This window comes from Muntiacus reevesi, chromosome 20 (genome assembly GCF_963930625.1).
Source record: "Muntiacus reevesi chromosome 20, mMunRee1.1, whole genome shotgun sequence".
Taxonomy (NCBI): domain Eukaryota; kingdom Metazoa; phylum Chordata; class Mammalia; order Artiodactyla; family Cervidae; genus Muntiacus; species Muntiacus reevesi.
Genome location: NC_089268.1, coordinates 6,491,587 through 6,514,416, shown reverse-complemented (window position 1 = coordinate 6,514,416; position 22,830 = coordinate 6,491,587). Strand labels below are relative to the sequence as shown.

The 22,830-nt window shown below is 36.7% G+C and overlaps 1 protein-coding gene across 3 annotated transcripts in view; it reads right to left on the bottom strand.

Moving 5' to 3' along the window:
* The window catches only part of COL21A1 (collagen type XXI alpha 1 chain), a 213,473-nt gene that overhangs the window by 22,354 nt on the left and 168,289 nt on the right, over positions 1-22,830 (bottom strand). For all 3 annotated transcript variants that reach the window (XM_065912290.1, XM_065912289.1, XM_065912291.1), the window contains one exon: positions 1,182-1,226. In XM_065912290.1, the coding sequence (XP_065768362.1) occupies positions 1,182-1,226 (45 nt within the window). The remainder of the gene's footprint in view (positions 1-1,181; positions 1,227-22,830) is intronic.

Below are 22,830 nucleotides of genomic sequence, written 5' to 3'. Positions count from 1 at the left end.
AATCATTAAAATTTGAAGTTCTAAAATGAAAAATATGATTTCTTATATTTTTGTATCAACTGATGGTTTAAACAGCAGGTTAGACACAGTAAAGGAAGAATAAATAGAAAATAAACTGGAAAACATAACCGAAACATTAACCAGAATTTAAGGATCAAGGATACGAAAGTAAGCAATTTAGAGATGGAGAGGACAAAGTTAGAAGGAATGACATATGTCTAACTAGATTTTCTAGAAAAAGGGAAAAGTGGAGAATGAAGAGAAGTAATGTGGAGATTAACAGCCCACATCATTCAGACCTAATAGAAATACCTCAGAGAGACAGCAAGGAAACTGAATTCCCACCAAGATGAATATAGGCAAATCCATATCGAGACACACTGCACTGAGCTTTAAGAACACTAAAAACAAATAAAATACCTTAAAGAATGCCAAAAGAAGGGACAGATCACTTGCAAAAGAATGATGATTAGAACAAGAGCAGATTTTTCATAGTTAACCATGGAAGCCAGGAAATGATAGTAGAAAAACTTCAATATATCAAGAGGAAATAATCATTAACCTTGAATTGTATACCCTACAAAAATCCTTTCTCAAACACAAGAGTAAAATAAGTGAAGTGAAGTGAAGTCACTCAGTTGTGTCCGACTCTTTGCCACACCATGGACTGTAGCCTACCAGGCTCCTCTGTCCATGGAATTTTCCAGGCAAGTATACTGGAGTGCGCTGCCATTTCCCTCTCCAGGGGATCTTCCCAACCCAGGGATCAAACCCAGGTCTCTTGCATTGTAGGCAGATGCTTTTACCATCTGAACCACCAGGGAAGTGATTACATAAAAACTGAACATTTACAGTCAAGATATTTGTACTAAAGGAATTTCTAAAGATATAGTTCAGGAAATAGAAAACTTTCCCTGAAAGGATGGTCTAAAAGAACAAGATAGAAAGTAACCAAGTAACATGGAAAGCATGTGTGTAAATTCAAATTTATACTACCTGTATAAAACAACAAAAACAAATTGTAAGGTCAAAATAATAGCTTCCAAAATTATATCATATTTGAAACATTAACTATTGCCATAAACATGACAAAATATATTCTATGTGAAGAGACATCACCACTTTACCCTTTTCATAAACAGATCCCAGGACCAAATCTTTCAACTTTCAGTCGTACTTACTTTTTGTCCCATTAATCCTTGGTTTCCAGGAAATCCTGGGATTCCCTGATAAGAAATAGAGTAGATTTTTAATTTAAGAAATTTAGTCAGTATCATTAAAGAAGAATAGGCCAAAATGGGAGTTTTAACTTGCAAATGATGCAAATCATCAAGCATAGCTATTGACAGCATGAAACTGCTATTTATAGGAATTAAATTTTGGAAAAGAAAAAATTTATGGGATTTAATATTATATGAACATGTACTGATATTTATAGTTTTAAATACAGACTCAAGAAAAGAAATTATGAGGATATTAACCTTGGCTCTTCTTTCAGAGCAACGTAAGTGATAAAATAAGGATATTTTACTTGAACACCTTCTTACTTTACTTATAATGATTAATGCAAAAAGACTGTCAAATCACAGGAGCTAAAATTAAACAAAACAGGTCCAAAGGCCCTCACAGTTTCTCAACCATAGCTAAAAACTAATGAAACTAAATAATTTCCTTCAAACTGAGCCTTGAAAGACCCAGGAACTTAACTCCTTATGTAAGATACAGCTATCTTTCTCCTGATGACTTCCTTGCTGAGAAAATTGTGGCGCATATGCAGACCAGTTTGTGGAGAGACACAAAGAGAGAAAGAAAGATAATTCATTCACCTGGTTCAACCCAAATGTACAAGTTCTCTAGCAATATTCAGAGAAAATTAATGCTAATTGTCTAACTTTAATAATAATGTGAGCACATTTATTAATAGGAAAGTAGTTCTATCATCATTTGACATATTTACCAAAATGATCATTTATCACACATATTTATTGAACAGTGATGGTACCAATCAATATTTATTTCTTCCTAGCCCCTTTCTGTTTTCCTAGCTCCTTTTTTGATGACACTTCAATTGAACAAATGAATAACATTTGTTTTTATGCATATGTATTGACTCTGGCAGAAGAAGGAATTTGGAAGATAGGGAAATTGAGCACCATCAGTATTTCTCTGAAACCCTCTGCATCCTCAAGGCTTTCAAAAAACAGCAGTGGTCCTCCATAAATCAGGACAATGAAATCAAGTATTTTCTACTGCAGGGAGAGTCTGCCATTGTTTTGATGTTCACATCTTGACTCTTAACATTTGTCCGTGTGGTAGCCACAATTATGGTGCAAGATACAGCACACAGTTCTAGTTTTAAAACCCAAACTTAAATTCCATAAAGTGGAATTCAGTTTGATTCTATTTGGCTCAATTCAGTTCACACTTTGCGGAGAACAAAAGTTGTATGAGAGCGACGACCATCAACAAGGGGCTCACACACCAGTTGAAAACACAAGTCTTTATAAACATACTAACTAGAAAATAAATAAAACAATATAAAAATTCAAAGTAACATTATAATACATGAGCACAGTATGCCCATTAGCACTTTAAAGAGAAATCAAAAGTAAATAATTGAGTGATGATTATAAAGGAAATAGAGTGACGTGAACTGTATGCTTGTAAGGCAGAAAATGCACACTCTCAAAGCAGTCAGTTAAAGTCCACTTCATGTTTCATGAATAGAACCATGTTTCAGCATGAAACCATCCAGAACCAAATCCAACTCAAATACACACTCACACAAATTCAGTAAAATGATAAAGGTTTGAATTTAAATAAAATTCAAATAAAATCTGTCTGTAAACTCCTACCAGAGGCAAGGTGGACTTACATAGTTCTACAGCGGTGTCAGTGCTGTGTTGTTTGGCCCCAAGAATTCCTAACGAGATCCTACAATTGCCCTGATACCATCAGACCTGAGAAGCTGAATTTTGTGCTGCATAGAAACTGTTATTACTTAAGGTTTCATCCCTGTTCAAATCTCTATGCTCTTACACAATCTGTATTAGTAGTTATTAGTTACTCCTGTCTCAGCAGCCAACCCCATTGTCAGCAAGGCCACATTTTCACTCTGAAGGAAAAACAAAACTATGCCCAAACATCCCTGAGCAGCACCCAGGCATCACCTCCTACAAGGTCTTAAGAGCCCCCATTCCACCCATTTCAGTCCCTGGATTTAATACCTTTGATCTGAATAATTCTAGTACTAAGCATGGTCTACATTAGGACATACCCACAAATCTTACATTATTTCAACATATCCAATATCTAATATTGAGTGTATTTGGGGGGATTTCAGATTAAGAAAAATAGATTCGTTTTCCTATTGCCTGTCTTCATAAATTAGTCAAACATGAAGACATTCAGTCAAAGATATGAAAAGAAGTCATAATATCTTCTAGTTCAACTGTATCAAGAATTACTAAATACTTCATAAATACCAAGCAAAACACATAATACTATATAATATTAAAAATAAAATGTAAAACAATTAATAAAAGCAATTCTTAGCAAAACTAATATAATACCACAAGCATGCAGAGAATAAAAAACTGTTGAGAGAGAGGTTCATGAGAACTGAAATCACTCAGAGTTGTATTAATTAATAAAATTCTCCTAGACAATATTTTCCTGGGTCTCCCAATACATTCACTGAAATCGACTAAAGTTTGCCAATTTCACATTAGAAATATTATTCAAAACCACTTGAGTGTTACCAGTTTGTTGATTCAAAAGTATTTAGTAACAATTACTTCATAGGGTAAATGTTTTTCCAAGCAAACTATTTTATATTTCGTATTCAGCCTGTGTGGTTTTGGGTTCAGGCTACTGTGAACATGTATAAGTAAAACAGAAGCAAGAATTTTATTTGGTGAGAATAAAGGAACATGTTTCTTCCAGTTCTATGATTTTAGTTTGGGCTTGAAGAAGAGCAGAAAATCAAATGGAAAATCCTGTGTAATGCTGTGGTGAAAGAATGCTGACATGAAAAAATGTTCTAGAAGCTTCTTTGTAACCATTAAACCATTATTGTATAACAAAAAAGTCATTAAAAATAGAAATGCATGGTTTAGAATAAAGGGTTTGGCGCCTATTTCCTAGAGACCACTTCATAATGAAGGAAATATGTCCATGATGCATTACTTAGAAAAGACAAGATATCACTTTATACTTTTCCACATGCAATGGAATATTTAACTCCTGAAGTTAGAGCATCTTGGGTCAACTCTAACTCGATTGGGTGCATTGCAAATGGTATGGTTGTTGACTTTTGGATCAAATCTGCTGTTAAGTAATGCAATAATTTCAATGTATAAAAACAAATCTAAACAACTAGTGGAATTTTTAAATCAAAAATTTCAACCTTTCTACAGAATTTTACAGATATTTATTATCATACAGTTATCAAAATATTAGAAGTATATAAAGTTTTCTTCTATTATATCAAGAAGTTATTTGCTCATTCCTAAAAATGCAATGAATACAAAACACATGTGTTGACAGTATCATGCTTATTAGCTACAGACATTATAAATGATTATTAATAAAGGCCAGAATAGAAGCAGTTGAAAGTCTGGACTCTGAATCAGTCAGCCCTTCATATGATACTGATTGACTCCAGGCCAGATATTTAAATTAGAATCTCAGTGTCCCCATCTTATACCTGAAGAAAAATAACAGAACTTAGCTCTATGGTTGATATATTATGTCAGTGAGTTCTCACCAGCACTTTGCTCGAGCTTTCTCGGTGGCTCAGATGGTAAAGAATCTGCTTTGCAATGTGGGAGACCTGGGTTCGATCCTTGGGTCAGGAAGCTCCCTTGGAGGAGGAAATGGCAACCCACTCCAGTACTCTTGCCTGGAGAATCCCCATGAACAGAGGAGCCTGGGGGGCTACAGTCTATGGGGTCATAGAGTCAGACTTGACTGAGCAACTAAGCTCGCGCACACAGCTCAGTGCTGGGACCAAAATAAATTTTCATGACTTTTCAGAGCTCATTCCTGAAAGTCGCAAAATAAATGAAGTCAATTATTTTCCAAGACTCAATTTTTGTTTTCTTTCATTTTGAGGACTTTTTTCCCTCTGTCTTTCTTCTTTTTTTAACATCTTTTCACCTTGCCTTCCTCTACCTCATTCCCCAAAGTTCAGTGCTCGAGAGGACTCTGGCAATTTAAGGCTTACCACTAGGGGGCACCAACAGGTTAGCATTGCCGCTCATTCACTAACCTTGCCTTTTCATGTTTGGCTGATTCTGACTGCAGAAAAATACTATAATGAGGTTCCAGATCAAGATGGAAGATTAGAACGATCCTGAGCTCATCCCCTCTCATGGACACACCAAATCACAACTGCATAGGGCACAACCAACTCTGAAAACAACCTGAAAACTAGCAAGACAGATTTTCTACAATTCAGGACAAAAGGAATTGGCTACACAGGGGCAGAGAAGCAATCTGGTTATAATTCTCATCCCCAGTGTGAAGACCCACCAGGGGGAGGGGTATCACAGCTGGAGAGGTGCCCCCTGAGGAGTGAGGGGTGTGAGCCCCACGTCAAGATTCACAGCCTGAGGCCCTACACTGGGAAGATGAGCTCCATAACCTTTGGCTTTGAAAACCAGTGGGGTTACATTCGCTCCAAGTCCCAGAACAGATGCGGCAGCTTGAAAAGCTCCTGGGTCAGATGAGAAGGAGATCCTTTGACTAATTTAGGTCAGGTGCTGGGGGGCAGGGATCTGGTGGAACTTCTCTGGGGTCAGAAGTGCTGGCAGGCATCATTCTTTTTCACTCTCCTTCTGCCTAGCTGACCTGGTACTTCTGTTATTCTCTATCAACCTAGCTAATACCACGCATCCCTTCCCCAGCATTCCCCAGAGGACCTGCCCTCGCTGCCTACTGTAAAGCGCCTCCCTCCCCATCCTACACAGCAGGCTGCCCCAGCACCCCTCCAAAGCAGCTCCTGATCCAGGGGGTCAACCCACACATGAGGGAACCTGCAGCCATCACAGCCCAGTCACAAAAGGAGGACACACGTGACCCACTCAGGAGATGCCCCGGGAGCAGCTGACTCCGGTGACCAGAGGGGTCTGTGCCACTCAGCTCCACAGGACATCTTGTACATAAGACTGTTCTTTCAAATCCGGGAGATGTAGCTATTATACCTAATACATAGAAAGAGACATACAGATTTAGGCAAAGTGAAGAGATGAAAGAATACCTCTGCCCTTCTGCATGAAAGAAAAAGACAAAAACCTCAGAAAAAGAACTAAATGAAATGGAGATAACAAATTTTCCAGATAAAGAGTTCAAAGTAATAGTCTCAGAGATGCTCATTGACCTCTGAAGACAAATGGCCTAACTCAGTGAGAACATCCATAAAGAGACAGAAAAAAAAATTTTTTTTAAAGCAACAGGAACTGAAGAATACTGAATATGAAATGAAATACAGACTGGAAGGAATCGACGACAGATTCGAGAATACAGAAAAATGGATCAGTGATCTGGAGGACACAGTAGTGGAAATCACCCAATAGGAGTAGAAAAAAGAAACCAAAAAAAGAAAAAAAATTGGATGGTTTAAGGGACGTCTGGGACAACAACAAGCATACCACCATTTACATTATAGGGGTTCTAGAAGGAGAAGACAGAGGAAAAACTGATAGAGAATATATTTTAAAAAAAATAATGCCTGAAAATTTCCCCAACCTAGTGAAGGAAATAAACATCCAAATCCAGGAAACAAAGAATCACAATCAAGATGAATCCAGTTGACATTATAATTAAAATGTCAAAAATTGAAAAGAGCATATTAAAAGCAGCAAGAGAAAAGCAAACAGTTACACACAAAGGGACTTTCATAAGACAAGACTCTCAGCTGATTTTACAACAGAAACTTTATAGGTCAGAAGGGACTGGTGCAAAGTACTGAAAGGAAAAAAATTACTATCAAAATACTCTACCCTGAGAGGTTAGCATTCAGAAATGAAGGAGAGATAGTTTCCAGACAAACGAAAGCTAAAAGAGTCCTTCACCACTAAACCAATCTTATAAGAAATGCTAAAGGGACTTCTTTAAATAGTTTAAAAAAAAAAGGTCATCACTAGAAATAAGAAAATTATGAAAAAAATCACTGTTGCAGGCAAGCATATAGTAAAGGTAATGGGTCAACCAACTAAAACCTAGTATGATGTTTAAAGACAAAAGCAGGGAAATCAGAATATCTAAAACAGTTAAGTGATACACAATATTAAAAGATGCAAAATATGATTCCATAAACATAAAACATGGTTGAGGGAATTAAAATATAGGACTTTTTGAGTGTCCTTCAACTTAAGCAAACATCAACTTAAAAATAGACTGCTATATACAGAGGTTATTATATATGAACCTCATGGTATGTACAAACCAAAAATCTATAAGAGATGAACAAAAAATGAGATATTTGAATAAAGAAAGCTATCACATCAAAAATGAAGAGACAAGAGAAGAAAATAAAAACAGAAAAGAACTAAAAAAAAAAAAAAAACCCAGAAACAATTAACCAAATGGCAGTATACCGAAGTATACTTATCAATAATTACTTTAAATGTAAATGAACTAAATGTGCCTATCAAAAGACACAGGTGACTGAATGGATTTGAAAAAAAGACCCATCTATCTGCGGCCCCCAAGAAACTCACTTTAGACCTAAAGACACATGGAGATTGACAGTGAAGGATGGGAAAAAAATCTCCATGCAAATAGAAACAGAGAAAGCTGGGGTACCAATACTGAAGACAGAAGTCTGTTAAAAAGACAAAGGAGGGCATCATATAATGGTAAAAGGATTGATCATATAAAAGAATGTAACACTTGCAACACCTTACACTCAAATTAGGAGCACCCAATCACATAGAATACAAGCTGGAATCAAGACTGCCGGGAGACATATCAATAACCTCAGATATGCAGATGACACCACTCTTATGGCAGAAAGTGAAGAAGAACTAAAGAGCCTCTTGATGAAAGTGAAAGAGGAGAGTGAAAAAGTTGGCTTAAAGCTCAACATTCAGAAAACAAAGATCATGACATCTGGTCCCATCACTTCATGGCAAATAGATGGGGAAACAGTGGATACAGTGGCTGACTTTGTTTTTCTGGGCTCCAAAGTCAACAGATAATGACTGCAGCCATGAAATTAAAAGACACTTACTCCTTGGAAGGAAAGTTATGACCAACCTAGACAACATATTACAAAGCAGAGACATTACTTTGCCAGCAAAGGTCCATCTGGTCAAGGCTATGGTTTTTCCAGTAGTCGTGTATGGATGTGAGATTTGGACTATAAAGAAAGCTGAGTGCCGAAGAATTGATTGTTTTGAACCGTGGTATTGGAGAAGACTCTTGAGAGTCCCTTAGACCGCAAGGAGATCCAACCAGTCCATCCTAAAGGAAATCAGTCCTTGGTGTCCATTGGAAGGACTGAGGCTGAAGCTGAAACTCCAATACTTTGGCCACCTCATGCAAAGAGCTGACTCATTGGAAAAGACCCTGATGCTGGGAAAGATTGAGGGCAGGAAGAGAAGGGGACGACAGAGGATGAGATGGTTGGATGACATCAGCAACTCGACGGACATGAGTTTGAGCAAGCTCCGGGAGATAGTGAAGGACAGGGAGGCCTGGCGTGCTGCAGTCCATAGGGTCACAAAGAGTCAGACACGACTGAGCGACTGAACAGCAGCAAATGGAGGCAAAACAATACGCTAGTAAACAACCAACGGTTTAACAAAGAAATCAAAGACGAAATCAAACCATAGTGAACAGACCACTCACTAGCAATGATATTGAATCAGTAATCCCAAAATCCTCAATAAACAAGAGTTCAGGACAAGAAGTCTTCACAGGTGAATTCTACCAACATTTGAAGAAGAGTTAATACCTATCATTCAGAAACTACTCCCAAAATACTGAAGAAAAACAAGTACTTCCAAACTCATTCTAGGAAGACAGCATTACCATGATACCAAAACCAGATAAAAACATTTAAGAAATGAAAATTATAGGCCAATATTTCAGATGAACATTGATGCAAAAATCCTCAGCAAAATATTATTATAATAGACTGAATTCAATAATACATTAAAAGGATCACACACCATGATCAGGTATGGTTTATCCCTGGGATGCAAGGATGTTTCAATATCTGTAAATCAATCAATGTGATACATCACATTAACAAAACAGATGATAAAGATCATGTGATGATCTCAATAGATGCAGGAAAAGTATTTGACAAAATCCAACATTTATTAATGATAAAAAGTCTCTGCAGAGTGGTGACAAAGGGAGCATACCTTAACATAAGAAAGGCCACATATGACAAACCCACAGCTAACATCACACTCAACAGTGGAAAGTATTCCTGCAAGATTAGGATTGAGACAAGGATGGCCATTCTCTACACTTTTTTTCAATATCATATTGAAAGTCCAATTAGATATGAGAAAGAGATAAAAGGCATCCAAATTGCAAAGGGAGAAGAAGAACAGTCACTATCTGCAAATGACTTACTATATATTGAAAACCAAAGTACCCACTGGGAAACAGTCAGGACTCATCAGTGAGGTCAATAAGGTTACAGGATATAAAATTACTACACTGTTACCCTTGAGGAACATAGACTTCAACTGCACGAGTCTGCTTAAATGAAGATTTTTTTAAAAATCAACAGTACAAGATCTGCAGTTGGCTGAATACAAGGATGTGGAATTCAGATATAGATACAAAGGAACCCAACATATGAAGGGCTGACTAAAAGTTACATGCAGGTTTTTGACTGCATGGAGTGTTAGTGCTCCTAATTTCCTAAATATTTAAGGATCAACTGTACAGAAATCTATTGCATTTCTTTACACTAATAATAATTAGTAGAAACAGAAATTAAGAAAACAATCCCATTTACAATATTGCATCAAAAATTAAAAAAAAAATACCTAGGAATAATTTTAACCAAGAAGTGAAAGACCTGTAATCCAAAAACTGTAAGACACCAGGGAAGAGATTGAAGATGACACAAATAAATGGGAAGATACACCGTGATCAGGGATTGAAAGAATTAATAATGTTAAAAATGTCCATATTACCCAAATAAATTTATAGAAACAATGCAATCTCTAAGAAAATTCCAAAGGGCATTTTTCATAGAACTGGAAGACATAATCCTAAAATTTATATGGAACCACAAAGGACCCCGAGTAGTCAAAGCAATCTTAAGGAGGAAGAAGAAAGCTGGAGATATCTTGTTTCCTGATTTCAAACTAGAAAGCTATAATATCCTAAACATTGCAGTTCAGTTCAGTTCAGTCACTCAGTTGTGTCTGACTCTTTGCGACCCCATGGACTGCAGCACACCAGGCTTCCCTGTCCATCACCAACTCCCGGAGCTTGCTCAAACTCGTGTCCATCAAGTTGGTGATGCCATCCAAGCATCTCATCTTCTGTTGTCCCCTTCTCCCCCTGCCTTCAATCTTTCCCAGCATCAGGGTCTTTTCCAATGAGTCAGCTCTTCACATCATGTGGACAAAGTATTGGAGTTTCAGGTTCAGCATCAGTCCTTCCAATGAAGAGTCAGGCCTGATTTCTTTTAGGATGGACTGGTTTGTTACTGGCACAAAAATAGACCCACAGGTCAATGGAACTGAATAGTCAGCCCAGAAACAAACACACACTTACACGATCAATTAATTTACAAATAAAAAGCCAAGAACATAGTGGAGGAAAAAGTCTCTTCAGTAATTGAGATGGGAAAACTGGACAGTTACATGCAAAATAATCAAACTGGAGCACTGTCTTACACCATAAACTCAAAATGGATTAAAGACTTAAAAGTAAGACCTGAAATCTTAAAACTCCTAGGAGAAATTTTTTGGATCTCTTTCCTCAAGCAAGAGCAACAAAACCAAAAATAAAGAAATGGGACTATATCAAACTAAAAAGCTTTCATACTGAAGGAAACCATAAACAAAATGAAAAGGTAACCTACTGGAGGGGAGAAGATATTTGTAAATTATGTATCTGATAGAAAGTTAATATCCAAAATATACAAAGAATTCATATAAGTCAACATCAAAAAATAATTAATCCAATTAAAAAATGGGTAGTGGATCTGAATAGGCATTTCTCCAAGAAAAGCATATAGATGGCCAAATACACATGAAAAGATGCTCAAGACAGCTAATCAGCAGGGAAATGCAAATTAAAATCACAATGAGATATCACTTCACACCTGTAAGTATGGCTATTAACAAATAGACAAAAAATAACAAGTACTGGTAAGGATGTAGAGGAAAGGGAATCCTTGTGCACTGCTGGTGGAATGTAAATTGCTACAGCCGCTACGGAAAATAGTATGGAGGTCCACCAAAAGTGAAGAATAGAATGACCGTGTGGTCCAACAATGCCACAGCTCTACCTCGGGGTATTTATTCAAAGTGAAAACACTAATCTGATAAGATGTATGCACCCGATGTTCACAGTAGCATTATTGACAACAGTCAAGATGTGGAAGAAACCTGAGTTCTCATCAGTAGATGAATTAACAAAGAAGCTGTGGTGTGTGTGTATATATATTTATATAAACATATATAGGGTGTATATATATATATATATATATGGTATATATATACAGTGTGTATAGATATATATATTTCACTTTATGCTAAAGTGAAATGTCAGAGAAAGATAAATATCAAGTGATTTCACTTATATGCAGAATTTGAAAAACAAAACAAATGAATAAACTAAACAAAACAGACAAAGACTCATAGATACTGAGAACAAAGTGGAAGGGATGAGGGGTGCTCAGAGGGGATGGGTGGGGTGCTGGGCAAAACAGGTGAAGGAATTAACAACAGACACAAACTTTCAATTGTAAGACAAATAAGCCACAGGGATGTGCAGATGTATTGTACAGCACAGGGAATATGGTATATAATATTGTAATAATTTGGCATGGGAACATGGTTACTAGACTTCCTGAGGTTATCAATTCATAATGAAAAGAAATGTCTAATTGTAATGTAGCATAGTGACATCATACACCTGAAAATACGGTAATATTCTATGTAAACTATACTTCGCTTTTAAAAAGGAAAAATACTATAATGACTGATTTTTTAAATATTTCAAGTATGTTTCATTACTATTTTTGAGAAAGAAATATGGCTAAAAGTTTTAAATATGTCTGCAGTGGAACTCTACAATGTTTTCCAATTTTTTTAAATTTCACACTAACTGAGAGATCATTACAAATGATGTACAAAAGATTATTTTGTGGTGAAATAATTCTGAAGAGAAGTAACTCACAATCATAGCTGCCAGACCTAAAAGAAACCAATATACAAGTACTTGCAGTAAATCCTTATAAGGAAATTATCAGTTTTATGACACCCTTTAAAACAGTTTTACTACTCCCTTTCATCTTTAAGGGGACAAAAAGTAATCTAAGAAACAAAGTTTGAATTTATTCTCCCTAGTCTACAGGCTAGGACTTACTTGGAGCTGTACTCAAAATAGACAAAGATAATTTCAATAGAAAATGCCTTGCAAATAATGTTGATCTACTCGTGTTTACATATAACAGAAAATACCACCAGTTTGTCATAATAAGCTACAGAATGAGACCAGAGCTATCATAGGAAGACTCTCTGGGAGAGCCCATGAAGTTGCTTCATGTTACTTACATTTTTCTTTTGCACCTAAAGTCATCTCTACATTTTCTTTTCTTCTTTTAAAATGTTTATTGACATACAGTTGATTTACAGTGTTGCATTAGTTTCAAGTGTACAGCTAGTGATTCAGTTATTTGGTAGTGGTGTTCAGTCGCTCAGTCATGTCTGACTCTTTCTGACCCTGTGGACTGCAGCATGCCAGGCTTCTCTGTCCTTCAGCATCTCCCAAAGCCTGCTCAAACCCACGTCCATTGAGTTGGTGATGCCATCCAACCATCTCATCCTCTGTCGTTCCCTTCTCCTCTTGCCTTCAATCTTTCCCAGCATCAGTTTCTTTTCTAATGAGTGAGTTCTTCACATCATGTGGCCAAAGTACTGGAGTTTCTCTTCAACATCAGTCCTTCCAATTAATATTCAGGTTTGATTTCTTTTAGAATAGACAGGTTTGATCTCCTTGCAGGCCAAGGAACTCTCAAGAGTCTTATCTAACACCACACTTCAAAAGCATCAATTCTTCGGTGCTCAGCCTTCTTTATGGTCCAACTGTCACATCCATATGACTACTGGGAAAATCACAGCTTTGACTAGATGGACCTTTGTTGGCAAAGTAATGGCTCTGCTTTTTAATATGCTCTCTAGGATGGTCATAGCTTTTCTTCCAAGGAGCAAGCGAATTTTAATTTCATGGCTGCAGTCACCATCTGCAGTGATTTCGGAGCCCAAAAAAATAAAGTCTGACATTGCTTCCATTGCTTATGCTTCTATTTGCCATGAAGTGATGGGACCGGATGCCATGATCTTAGATTTCTGAATGTTGACTTTTAAAGTCAGCTTTTTCACTCTCTTCTTTCACTTGCATCAAGAGGCTCTTTATTTCCTCTTCATTTTCTGTCATAGGGTGGTGTTATCTGCATATCTGAGGTTACTGATTTTTCTCCCAGCAATCTTGATTCCAGTTTGTGATTCATCCAGCCCAGAATTTCACATGATGTACTCTTCATATAAGTTAAATAAGCAGGGTGACAACATACAACCTTGACATACTCCTTTTCCTATTTGGAACCAGTCTCTTGTTCCATATCTGGTTCAAACTTGACCTGCATACAGGTTTCTCAGGAGGTCGGTAAGGTGGTCTGGTATTCCCATCTCTTTAAGAATGGTCCACAGTATTTTGTGATCCACACAGTCAACGGCTTTAGCGTCAATGAACCAGAAGTAGATGTTTATCTGGAATTCTCTTGCTTTGTCAATGATTCAACTGATGTTGGCAATTTGGTCTCTGGTTCCTCTGCCTTTTTAAAATCCAGCTTGAACATCTGGAAGTTCTCAGTTCATGTATGTTGAAACCTGGTTTGGAGAATTTTGAGCATTCTTTGCTAGCATGTGAGATGAGTGTAATTGTATGACAGTTTGAACATTCTTTGGCATTACCTTTTTTGGGATTGGAATGAAACTCACTTTTTCCAGTCCTGTGGCCACTGTTGAGTTTTCCAAATTTGCTGGAATACTGAGTGTAGCACTTTCACAGCATCATCTTTTAGGATTTGAGATAGCTCAGCTGAAATTCCATCACCTCTGCTAGTTTTGTTTGTAGTGATGCTTCCTAAGGCCCACTTGAGTTCACATTCCAGGATATCTGGCTGTAGGTGAGTGATCATACTGTTGTGGTTATCTGGGTCATTAAGATCTTTTCTGTATAGTTTTTCTGTGTATTCTTGCTACCTCTTCTTATTATCTTTTGCTTCTGTTAGGTTCATACTGTTTCTGTCCTTTATTGTGCTCATCTTTGCATGAATCTCTCTAATTTTTTTAAAGAGATCTCTAGTCTTTCGCATTCTATTTTTTTCCTCCATTTCTTTGTACTGATCTCTTAGGAAATCTTTCTTATCTCTCCTTGCTTTCTTTGGAATTCTGAAATCTAAGGGTATATCTTTCCTTTTCTCTTTTGCCTTTCACTTCTCTTCTTTTCTCAACTATTTGTAAGTTATACATGTAACATCCATTCTGTTTCAGATACTTTAGTTATACACATACATATATCCATTCTGTTTCAGATTATTTTCCCATATAGGTTATTACAGAGTACTGAGTACAGTTCTCTGTTATACAGTAGGTCCTTGCTAGTTATCTATGTTTTATATAGCAGTGTATATATGTTAATCCCAATATTCTATTTTTTTAATCCAAGAAGATATTCTCTCAAATTTTGCTGTTATTAAAGTATTGTTTTTCATGACAAGAAAAAAAAGAAAAATGCTTATCAAATTGAAATAATACACCTGATAACCCAGAGGGTGAACGGAAGAGGACAGAGAGATCCAGGGGCAAAAACTGTACTGCCATATCACAGGAAAGTCATGTAACTTTCTTGAACCCCCAAATCTGGGAAAGTAATCTATCCTTTGACATAAGTGAGTCAGAAGTGCTTTTTAATAGGCTCTCTAGGTTGGTCAAAACTTTCCTTCCAAGGAGTAAGCGTCTTTTCATTTCATTGCTACAGTCACCATCTGCAGTGATTTTGGAGCCCAAAAAACTAAAGTCTGACACTGTTTCTACTGTTTCCCCATCTATTTCCCATGAAGTGATGGGACCTGATGCCATGATCTTAGTTTTGTGAATGTTGAGCTTTAAGCCAACTTTTTCACTCTCCTCTTTCACTTTCATCAAGAGGCTCTTTAGTTCCTCTTCACTTTCTGCCATAAGAGTGGTGTCATTTGCATATCTGAGGTTATTGATATTTCTCCCGGCAATCTTGATTCCAGCTTGTGCTTCTTCCAGCCCAGCATTTCTCACAGTGTACTCTGCATATAAGTTACATAAGCAGGGTGACAACATGCAGCCTTGACATACTCCTTTCCCCATCTGGAACCAGTCTGTTGTTCCATGTCCAGTTCTAACTGTTGCTTCCTGACCTGCATATAAGTTTCTCAAGAGGCAGGTCAGGTGGTCTGGTATTCCCATCTCTTTCAGAATTTTCCACAGTTTATTGTGATCCACACAGTCAAAGGCTTTGGCATAGTCACATATGCTAGAAGTCACCAAACAAAAAAATATTTTAAAACACCAAATCAATGTGAAGCTAGTTTGATCAACAAAACAGATAGATTTTTAACCTTAGTTAATTTATATGGTTAAAAGAAAAAAAACACTTATTTGAAAATTGTATTAAATTTGCTATCTTCTATGTATATTATGGACTTCCCTGGTGGCTCAGATGATAAAGAGTCTACCCGAAATGCAGGAGACATAGGTTGAACCCTTGGGTTGGGAAGGAAATGGCAATGCATTCCAGTATTCTTGCCTGAGAGTTTCATGGATAGAGGAGCCTGGTGGTCTATAGTCCATGGGATTACAGTCAGACATGACTGAGCAACTTTCAAAAATGTGTTTTAATTACAATCATATTTTTGAAATATTGTGTATACTATTACATGTAACCAGTGCATACAATGCATATCTCCATCTTTCCTATTGAAACATAATGAGATGATTGATTAATTAACAGTCATTAATGGAAAAATCATCACCCTGGAGTAAGAGCTTCACACATGAATTTGGGTGGGCAGGAAACAAAATATCTAGTCCATAATGTAACCCAATAATATTCCATTGTATGGAAATACTACATTTTGCTTATCATTTCATTAGTTGGCAGGCACTTGAGTTGTTCCCACTTTTTGGTTATTATGAATAATGTTACTATGAACACTTGTACACAAGTTTTGTGTGGATGCATGCTTCCAGTATACCCATGTATCTTGGCTATACACCTAGGCATGGAATTGCTAGCTCATATAATAATTCTATGATTAACCATTTAAAGAACTGCCAATCTGATTTCTCAATGGCTGTACCATTATATATATATAAACATATTATTTATATGTATATATATATATATATATTTGTTGCTGTACCAGCAATATATTAGGACTCTGATTTCTCCAAATCTTCACCAATGCTTATTATTATCTGTCTTTCTTATTATAACCATCCATCTCAGTGGGTGTGAAGTAATATCTCATTGTGGTTTTGATTTGTATTTCCCGAATGACTAACGATGTTGAATGTGCTTTCTTGTGTTTATTGTCATTTTTCTTGTTTTTTGGCTTTTTTTTTTTTTAGTGTTTTTTTTCCTTCAAGTACAGTTGATCTGGAGTACAGCAAGGAGGTCCAAACAGTCCACCCTAAAGGAAATCAGTCCTGAATATTTATTGGAAGGACTGATGCTGAAGCTGAAACTCCAATACTTTGGCCACTTGATACAAAGACTGACTCACTGGAAAAGACCTTGATGCTGGGAAAGACTGAGGGAAGACGAGAAGACAGAGGATGAGATGGTTGGATGGCATCACCAACTCAATGAACATGAGTGTGAGGTCAAGTGGGCCTTAGGAATCCTCACAATGAACAAAGCTAGTGGAGATGATGGAAGTCCAGCTGAGTTATTTCAAATCCTAAAAGATGATGCTCTTATAGTGCTGCACTCAATATGTCAGCAAACTTGGAAAATTGAGCAGTGGCCATAGGCCTGGAAAAGGTCAGTTTTCATTTTAATCCCAAAGAAGAGCAATGTCAAAGAATGTTCAAACTACCACACAACTGCACTCATTTCACATTAGCAAGGTAATGCTCAAAATCCTTCAAGCTAGGCTTCAACAGTACATGAACTGAGGACTTCCAGATGTATAAGCTAAATTTAGTAAAGTCAGAAACCAGAGATCAAATCACCAACATCCACTGGATCATAGACAAAGCAAGAAAATTCCAGAAAAAAATCTGCTTCATTGATTATGTTAAAGCCTTATACTGTGTGGAAAATTCTTCAAGAGGTGGGAATATCAGACCACCTTACCTGCCTCCTGAGAAACTTGTGTGTCAGTCAAGAAGCAACAGTTAGAACGAGACATGAAACAACAGACTGATTCCAAATTGGACAAGGAGTACATCAAGGCTGTATATTGTCACCCAGCTTATTTAACTTATGTACAGATTATGTCATGTGAAATGCCAGGCTGAATGAAGCTCAAGCTGGAATCAAGATTGCCAGGAGAAATATCAATAACGTCAGATATGGAGATGACACCATTCTAATGGCAGAAAGTGAAGAGGAATTAAAGAGCCTCTTGAAGTTGAAAGAGGAGAGTGAAAAAGCTGACTTAAGACTCAACATTCACAAAACTAAGATCATGGCATCTGGTCCCATCACTTCATGGCAAATAGATTGGGGAAAATGGAAACAGTGACAGATTTCATTTTCTTGGGCCCCAAAAATCACTGTGGACACTGACTGCAGCCATGAAATTAAGAAACAACTCTCCTGAAAATTATTTCTGTTGGAGTATTTTTGATTTATGAAGTTCTACAAATTGAATTTTCATATGCCTCTCTGATTAAAAACTGCTGTAGATCATTCTCTCACCAATCTTTAACCTTTCATCAAAAAGAAAAAAAAAATCTTCATAGTCTCCCTTTCGTGATTAACTTCATTTGTCTTTAATGGCTTTTAACAGCCTTTGGCCACCTGATGTGAAGAGCTGACTCATTGGAAAAGACCCTGATGCTGGGAAAGATTGAGGGCAGGGGGAGAAGGGGCCAAAAGAGGATGAGATGGTTGGATGGCATCACAGACTCAGTGGACATGGGTTTGGGTGGACTCCGGGAGCTGGTGATGGACAGGCAGGCCTGGCGTGCTGCAGTCTGTGGGGTCACAAAGAGTTCGACATGACTGAGTGACTGGACTGAACACTCTATCCACAGAAGGATTTTGATAGACTCTTCTGTACAATTTATGTTTCTTGAGTGAATTTTCTGTTTTCCTAACTAGAGAATAAATGTTCCAACTAAAACCACGTGGTACAGTGTTGTACTTTCCATGATCGCCCAGCAAGTATTTGCACCTAACTACCCATCTCGCTAAGAGCTGTCAACAATTCTAAAGCTGTGCGTGTGTGCTCAGTCGCAGTCTTGTCGGACTTGCCACCTTATGGACTGTGGCCCGCCCGTCTCCTCTGTCCATGGGATTTCTCAGGCAAGAGTATTGGAGTGGGCTGCCATTTCCTCCTCCAGGGGATCTTCCTGACCCAGGGATCAAACCCACATCTCCTGCATCTCCTGCATTGGCATCTCCTGCGTTTATCACTGTGCCACCTAGGAAGCCCCAAAAGTTCTTTACTAGTGATTTTAATCCAATTTTGATATATATTATTCAGAAGTTCTTCATATTTCACCTAAATCCATCAATAAAACATCTTTTTTTTCCATAGACACCAGAAAGGAAGAATATTGTATCACAACAAAGAAATTATTCATAGTTCTTAGAACAAATAAATCATTATGCAATTCCTTTAGTCTAGTTTAATTTTAATTTTACTTTATAAATTACTCTTTATACTTTATTTTCAAGAAATAATTTTATTTAAAAAGCCTAAGAACTTATGTTATAATTAAATTACTAAAATAAATGCATATTCTAATATCTCATATTGATAAGATAATTTTCATTGAATTAGATTAATTTTGAACCATTAGAGTAGTACAGGACTTCTGGATTGTATTAATAAATACTAGTCTACTCATGATTAATCTTTTGTCAAAGCATACCTTTATTTCTACAACTTTCAAAATGTGAATCTTTGCCAAAAGCATTTCAAAGCCATAATCTTTAATGAAGCAAGAGCGAAATCGGTAAGAAGCTAATAGTTAACTGATTGCCAATAGTTTTGGGTACTTCAGTTCAGTTCAGTTCAGTCACTCAGTCGTGTCCGACTCTTTGTGACCCCATGAATCGCAGCACTCCAGGCCTCCCTGTCCGTCACAAATTCCTGGAGTTTACTTAGTTTATAAATTCAAGACCAAGCAACACACCTAACTACAACTAAACTACTTCTGTTTCAAACAATGGAACACTTTAGTTCAGTATTAAAAGCTACAAAAATCATTTTATAAACTAAGTGTCTAGAACTATTAGCTTCTAGATACTTATTAGCTTCTTACCTGATTCTCAAAAATAAAAACGTATTTTGATATAAGCAAAAATTTTCAAGTGCTTTTTCAGAAATTCCCCATCTGTGTTTTCACCTCCCTTAAACATACCTAGAACATCAATGATTTTCTGCTGTCAACTCTCAAGGCATCAAAATATTTGATTCAGTGTTCTGTGTGATATATACTCAAGCATTTTGAAATCTCTTAAAAAAATAGAAACCAAGAAAGAGATCTTTAAAATGAAATGATCTAGTTACCAAAAGGATGTGTTCATCAGCTCATGCAAAAAAAGTATAGCTACCACACTCATGAAAGTAGAAAGAATGTGAAACTTCCTTATTTCATCTGCTAACATAGCCATCTAGATAGCTCATGAACCAAATATACAATAAAATATGCTTTTGTCTTGAACAACAGTGTTTTGTTAATTATGTATTTTCATGCCTTGAAAAAAGAACTTATTTGGACTAATTCAAGAATATCATATAAGGATCTTACAGCAAAAGCTTTTAATGAAAGTATACAAAATCTCCCTTGGTCCCCTTATGACTGCAGAAGATAATTTTAAAGTCAAAGTCCTAAAAGCCTTGAAATCTAGACTCAATATCCTATACCAATTGTAGTGTCAGTTTCCTTTCAACCACTCTTTTCAAAACAAAGATGGGTATCATCAGTCCCCACACCAGCAGAAACATAGAGCCCCCTGGAAGCAACAAAGACATTCTATTGACTCAAATTTGCCACCTGTTCTGAGAATAAATCATGCATCATTTCATACGTTCAACTGAATTTATTCATCTTGTCATTTCAGGATTCAGTAAAGCCTCTTTCAAATTAAACAAATGAATGAAGAAGATTTAAATAAAGCATTATTTAATACTTACTAAGAGTCTAACAATGACTTTAAAAGATTTCTTCAAAACATCAGTAAGAAACATAATCAGTACTATAATGCACAGAACTTCTAAATTTAAAATCCACAGTGTTGTTTTATAAACACACTGTGTTTATTTATTTAAATCTTTAATAAATCTGGTGGTCAGATTTTACTATATCAGTGGAATCATCTGTAATAGAAAAGAAACATATGCATAAGTAAACCTAGTGGGACTTGATGAGCTAATTTGTAAATAACAGGCCAACATTTGCTTTTAAGATTAAAGGATATTTTCAGGTCATAACAATGCCAAACATCATTCTTTGGGAGACCAAAAAGTTGCATGTATTGGTTACAAATGTAGTAACACCTGTAGACCAATGGGATATTTATGTGTTTTAATTCAAAGTGCACGGTAAGAGTTATTCTCAATCAGGTTTTAAAACATAACCCTGGAACTAGCACTAATACAATAATAAAGACAATTTAATTTTCAAAATGTTCTCAGTTGTTAAATGTGAGTTGCCTTCACCCTAAGTGCCTTGTGAAATTCTTAACAGCAGATATCAGGTTTAAAAGGGTGTTTCACTCAACACATACCAAGGAAGTGCCACTCCTGGTTCCTGAAAGAGGAGTGGGGAAAAAAAAAAAATCTTACAAATATGTACTGACTTTAAAAAGCTTGCCATACAGTTGCAAATCAAATAAGGGCCACATCAAAACTAGTGGGGTTTTGTTTCCTCTTACCTTTTCCCTTTAAGTAAAAGATAAAGCCAAGTGAGTAAATAAAGACACATCCACATTGCTAGTATAATAAAGTGGATTATTCCACGTGGGAAACAACCATGGCAATTCAACATTAACTTCCCTCAAGGATTTTCTGCCTCTGACCTCTGTGCATAAGGTGGCATGTCAAATAATTGCACCACAGAAAAGGTGATGAAACAGAAAACCTACTTGTCTCTTAAGTAAATGATACCTCAGACCACCTCAGCAGTTAACACACACTATAAAGAGAAGCATGAGATGTGGTTTAGCAAGAATTCATAAGTACGAGGAAATGAAACAAAAGCCTCTATGAGTCAATGTCCTCCAATACAATACAGAGATCCCCACACCTTCATCTCTGAAAAAATGATATGGCAAGTATATGCAAAATAAAATGACTTAAGGCATTCTTAACAAAGAAAGATGTGCTCACCTCCATAGACCCAGGAAGTATGGCATCCTTTCATCCTTGTGGGGCTCCAGGGATCTTAGTGCAAAGAGTGGAACCCAAGTCCTGCCTGCGAGTCCTCACCAAGAGACATTGCGCCCTGTGCGCAGTGGGTGGGCTGGTGATCAGAGAACTAAGGATGTGAAGGATCTGACACTTGAGAAGAAAAGTTATGATAAACACAAGACACTGCTGAGCTCCAACCTGCTCAGAACAGCTATGATGAACAGTGGGGGAAAAGATGACAGTTCAGGTAACTTGGTCACCAAAAGCCAAGCAGCTGACTGACAAGATAATTTGATCTAAAAGCCAATTTGGTAAAAAATGAATGTGCACAGTTACTGTGTTAACTACAAGTACATTTGGAATGATGCTGTTCCCATACTGCCCTATCTCCCCATCCACCTAACTGCACAAGGTAAAATCAGAGTGATTTAGTAAGAAGTTAAGAAAACACATTTCCAACAACTGAAAATTCCTTGAAGCAATCTGATTTTGTGCCATTCCTTGGCACAAAAATGAAAATACAACCTGACAAACTTAATATGTTTGAAAAACAAAGAAACATTGCAAAACACACAAAAGCCAGGCCTTGTTTTTTTTATAATGTATTACAAAAACCATATCATGCTCACAGGAATAAATAAAACACAGACAAGCAAAAAGCAGGAATCAAAATGCAAACTGGGGAGGAAAAATAAGCAAAGTAACCAAAACGTGATTAAACCAAACTTTTGTCATGTAGATTCTTCCTTATGCACACATATTCAGAGAGTATTATATTCTCTATAAACATAGAATATTATATTTTTATATTATGGCTTACATACATAATAAAGTATCAGACTTTATTATGTTCCAAGGGATCTTCCCAACCCAAGGATCAAACCCAGATCTCCCACACTGTAGGCAGATTCTTTACCAGCTAAGCCACCAGGGAAGCCCAAGAATACTTGAGTGGGTAGCCTATACCTTCTCCAGCAGACCACCCCAACCTA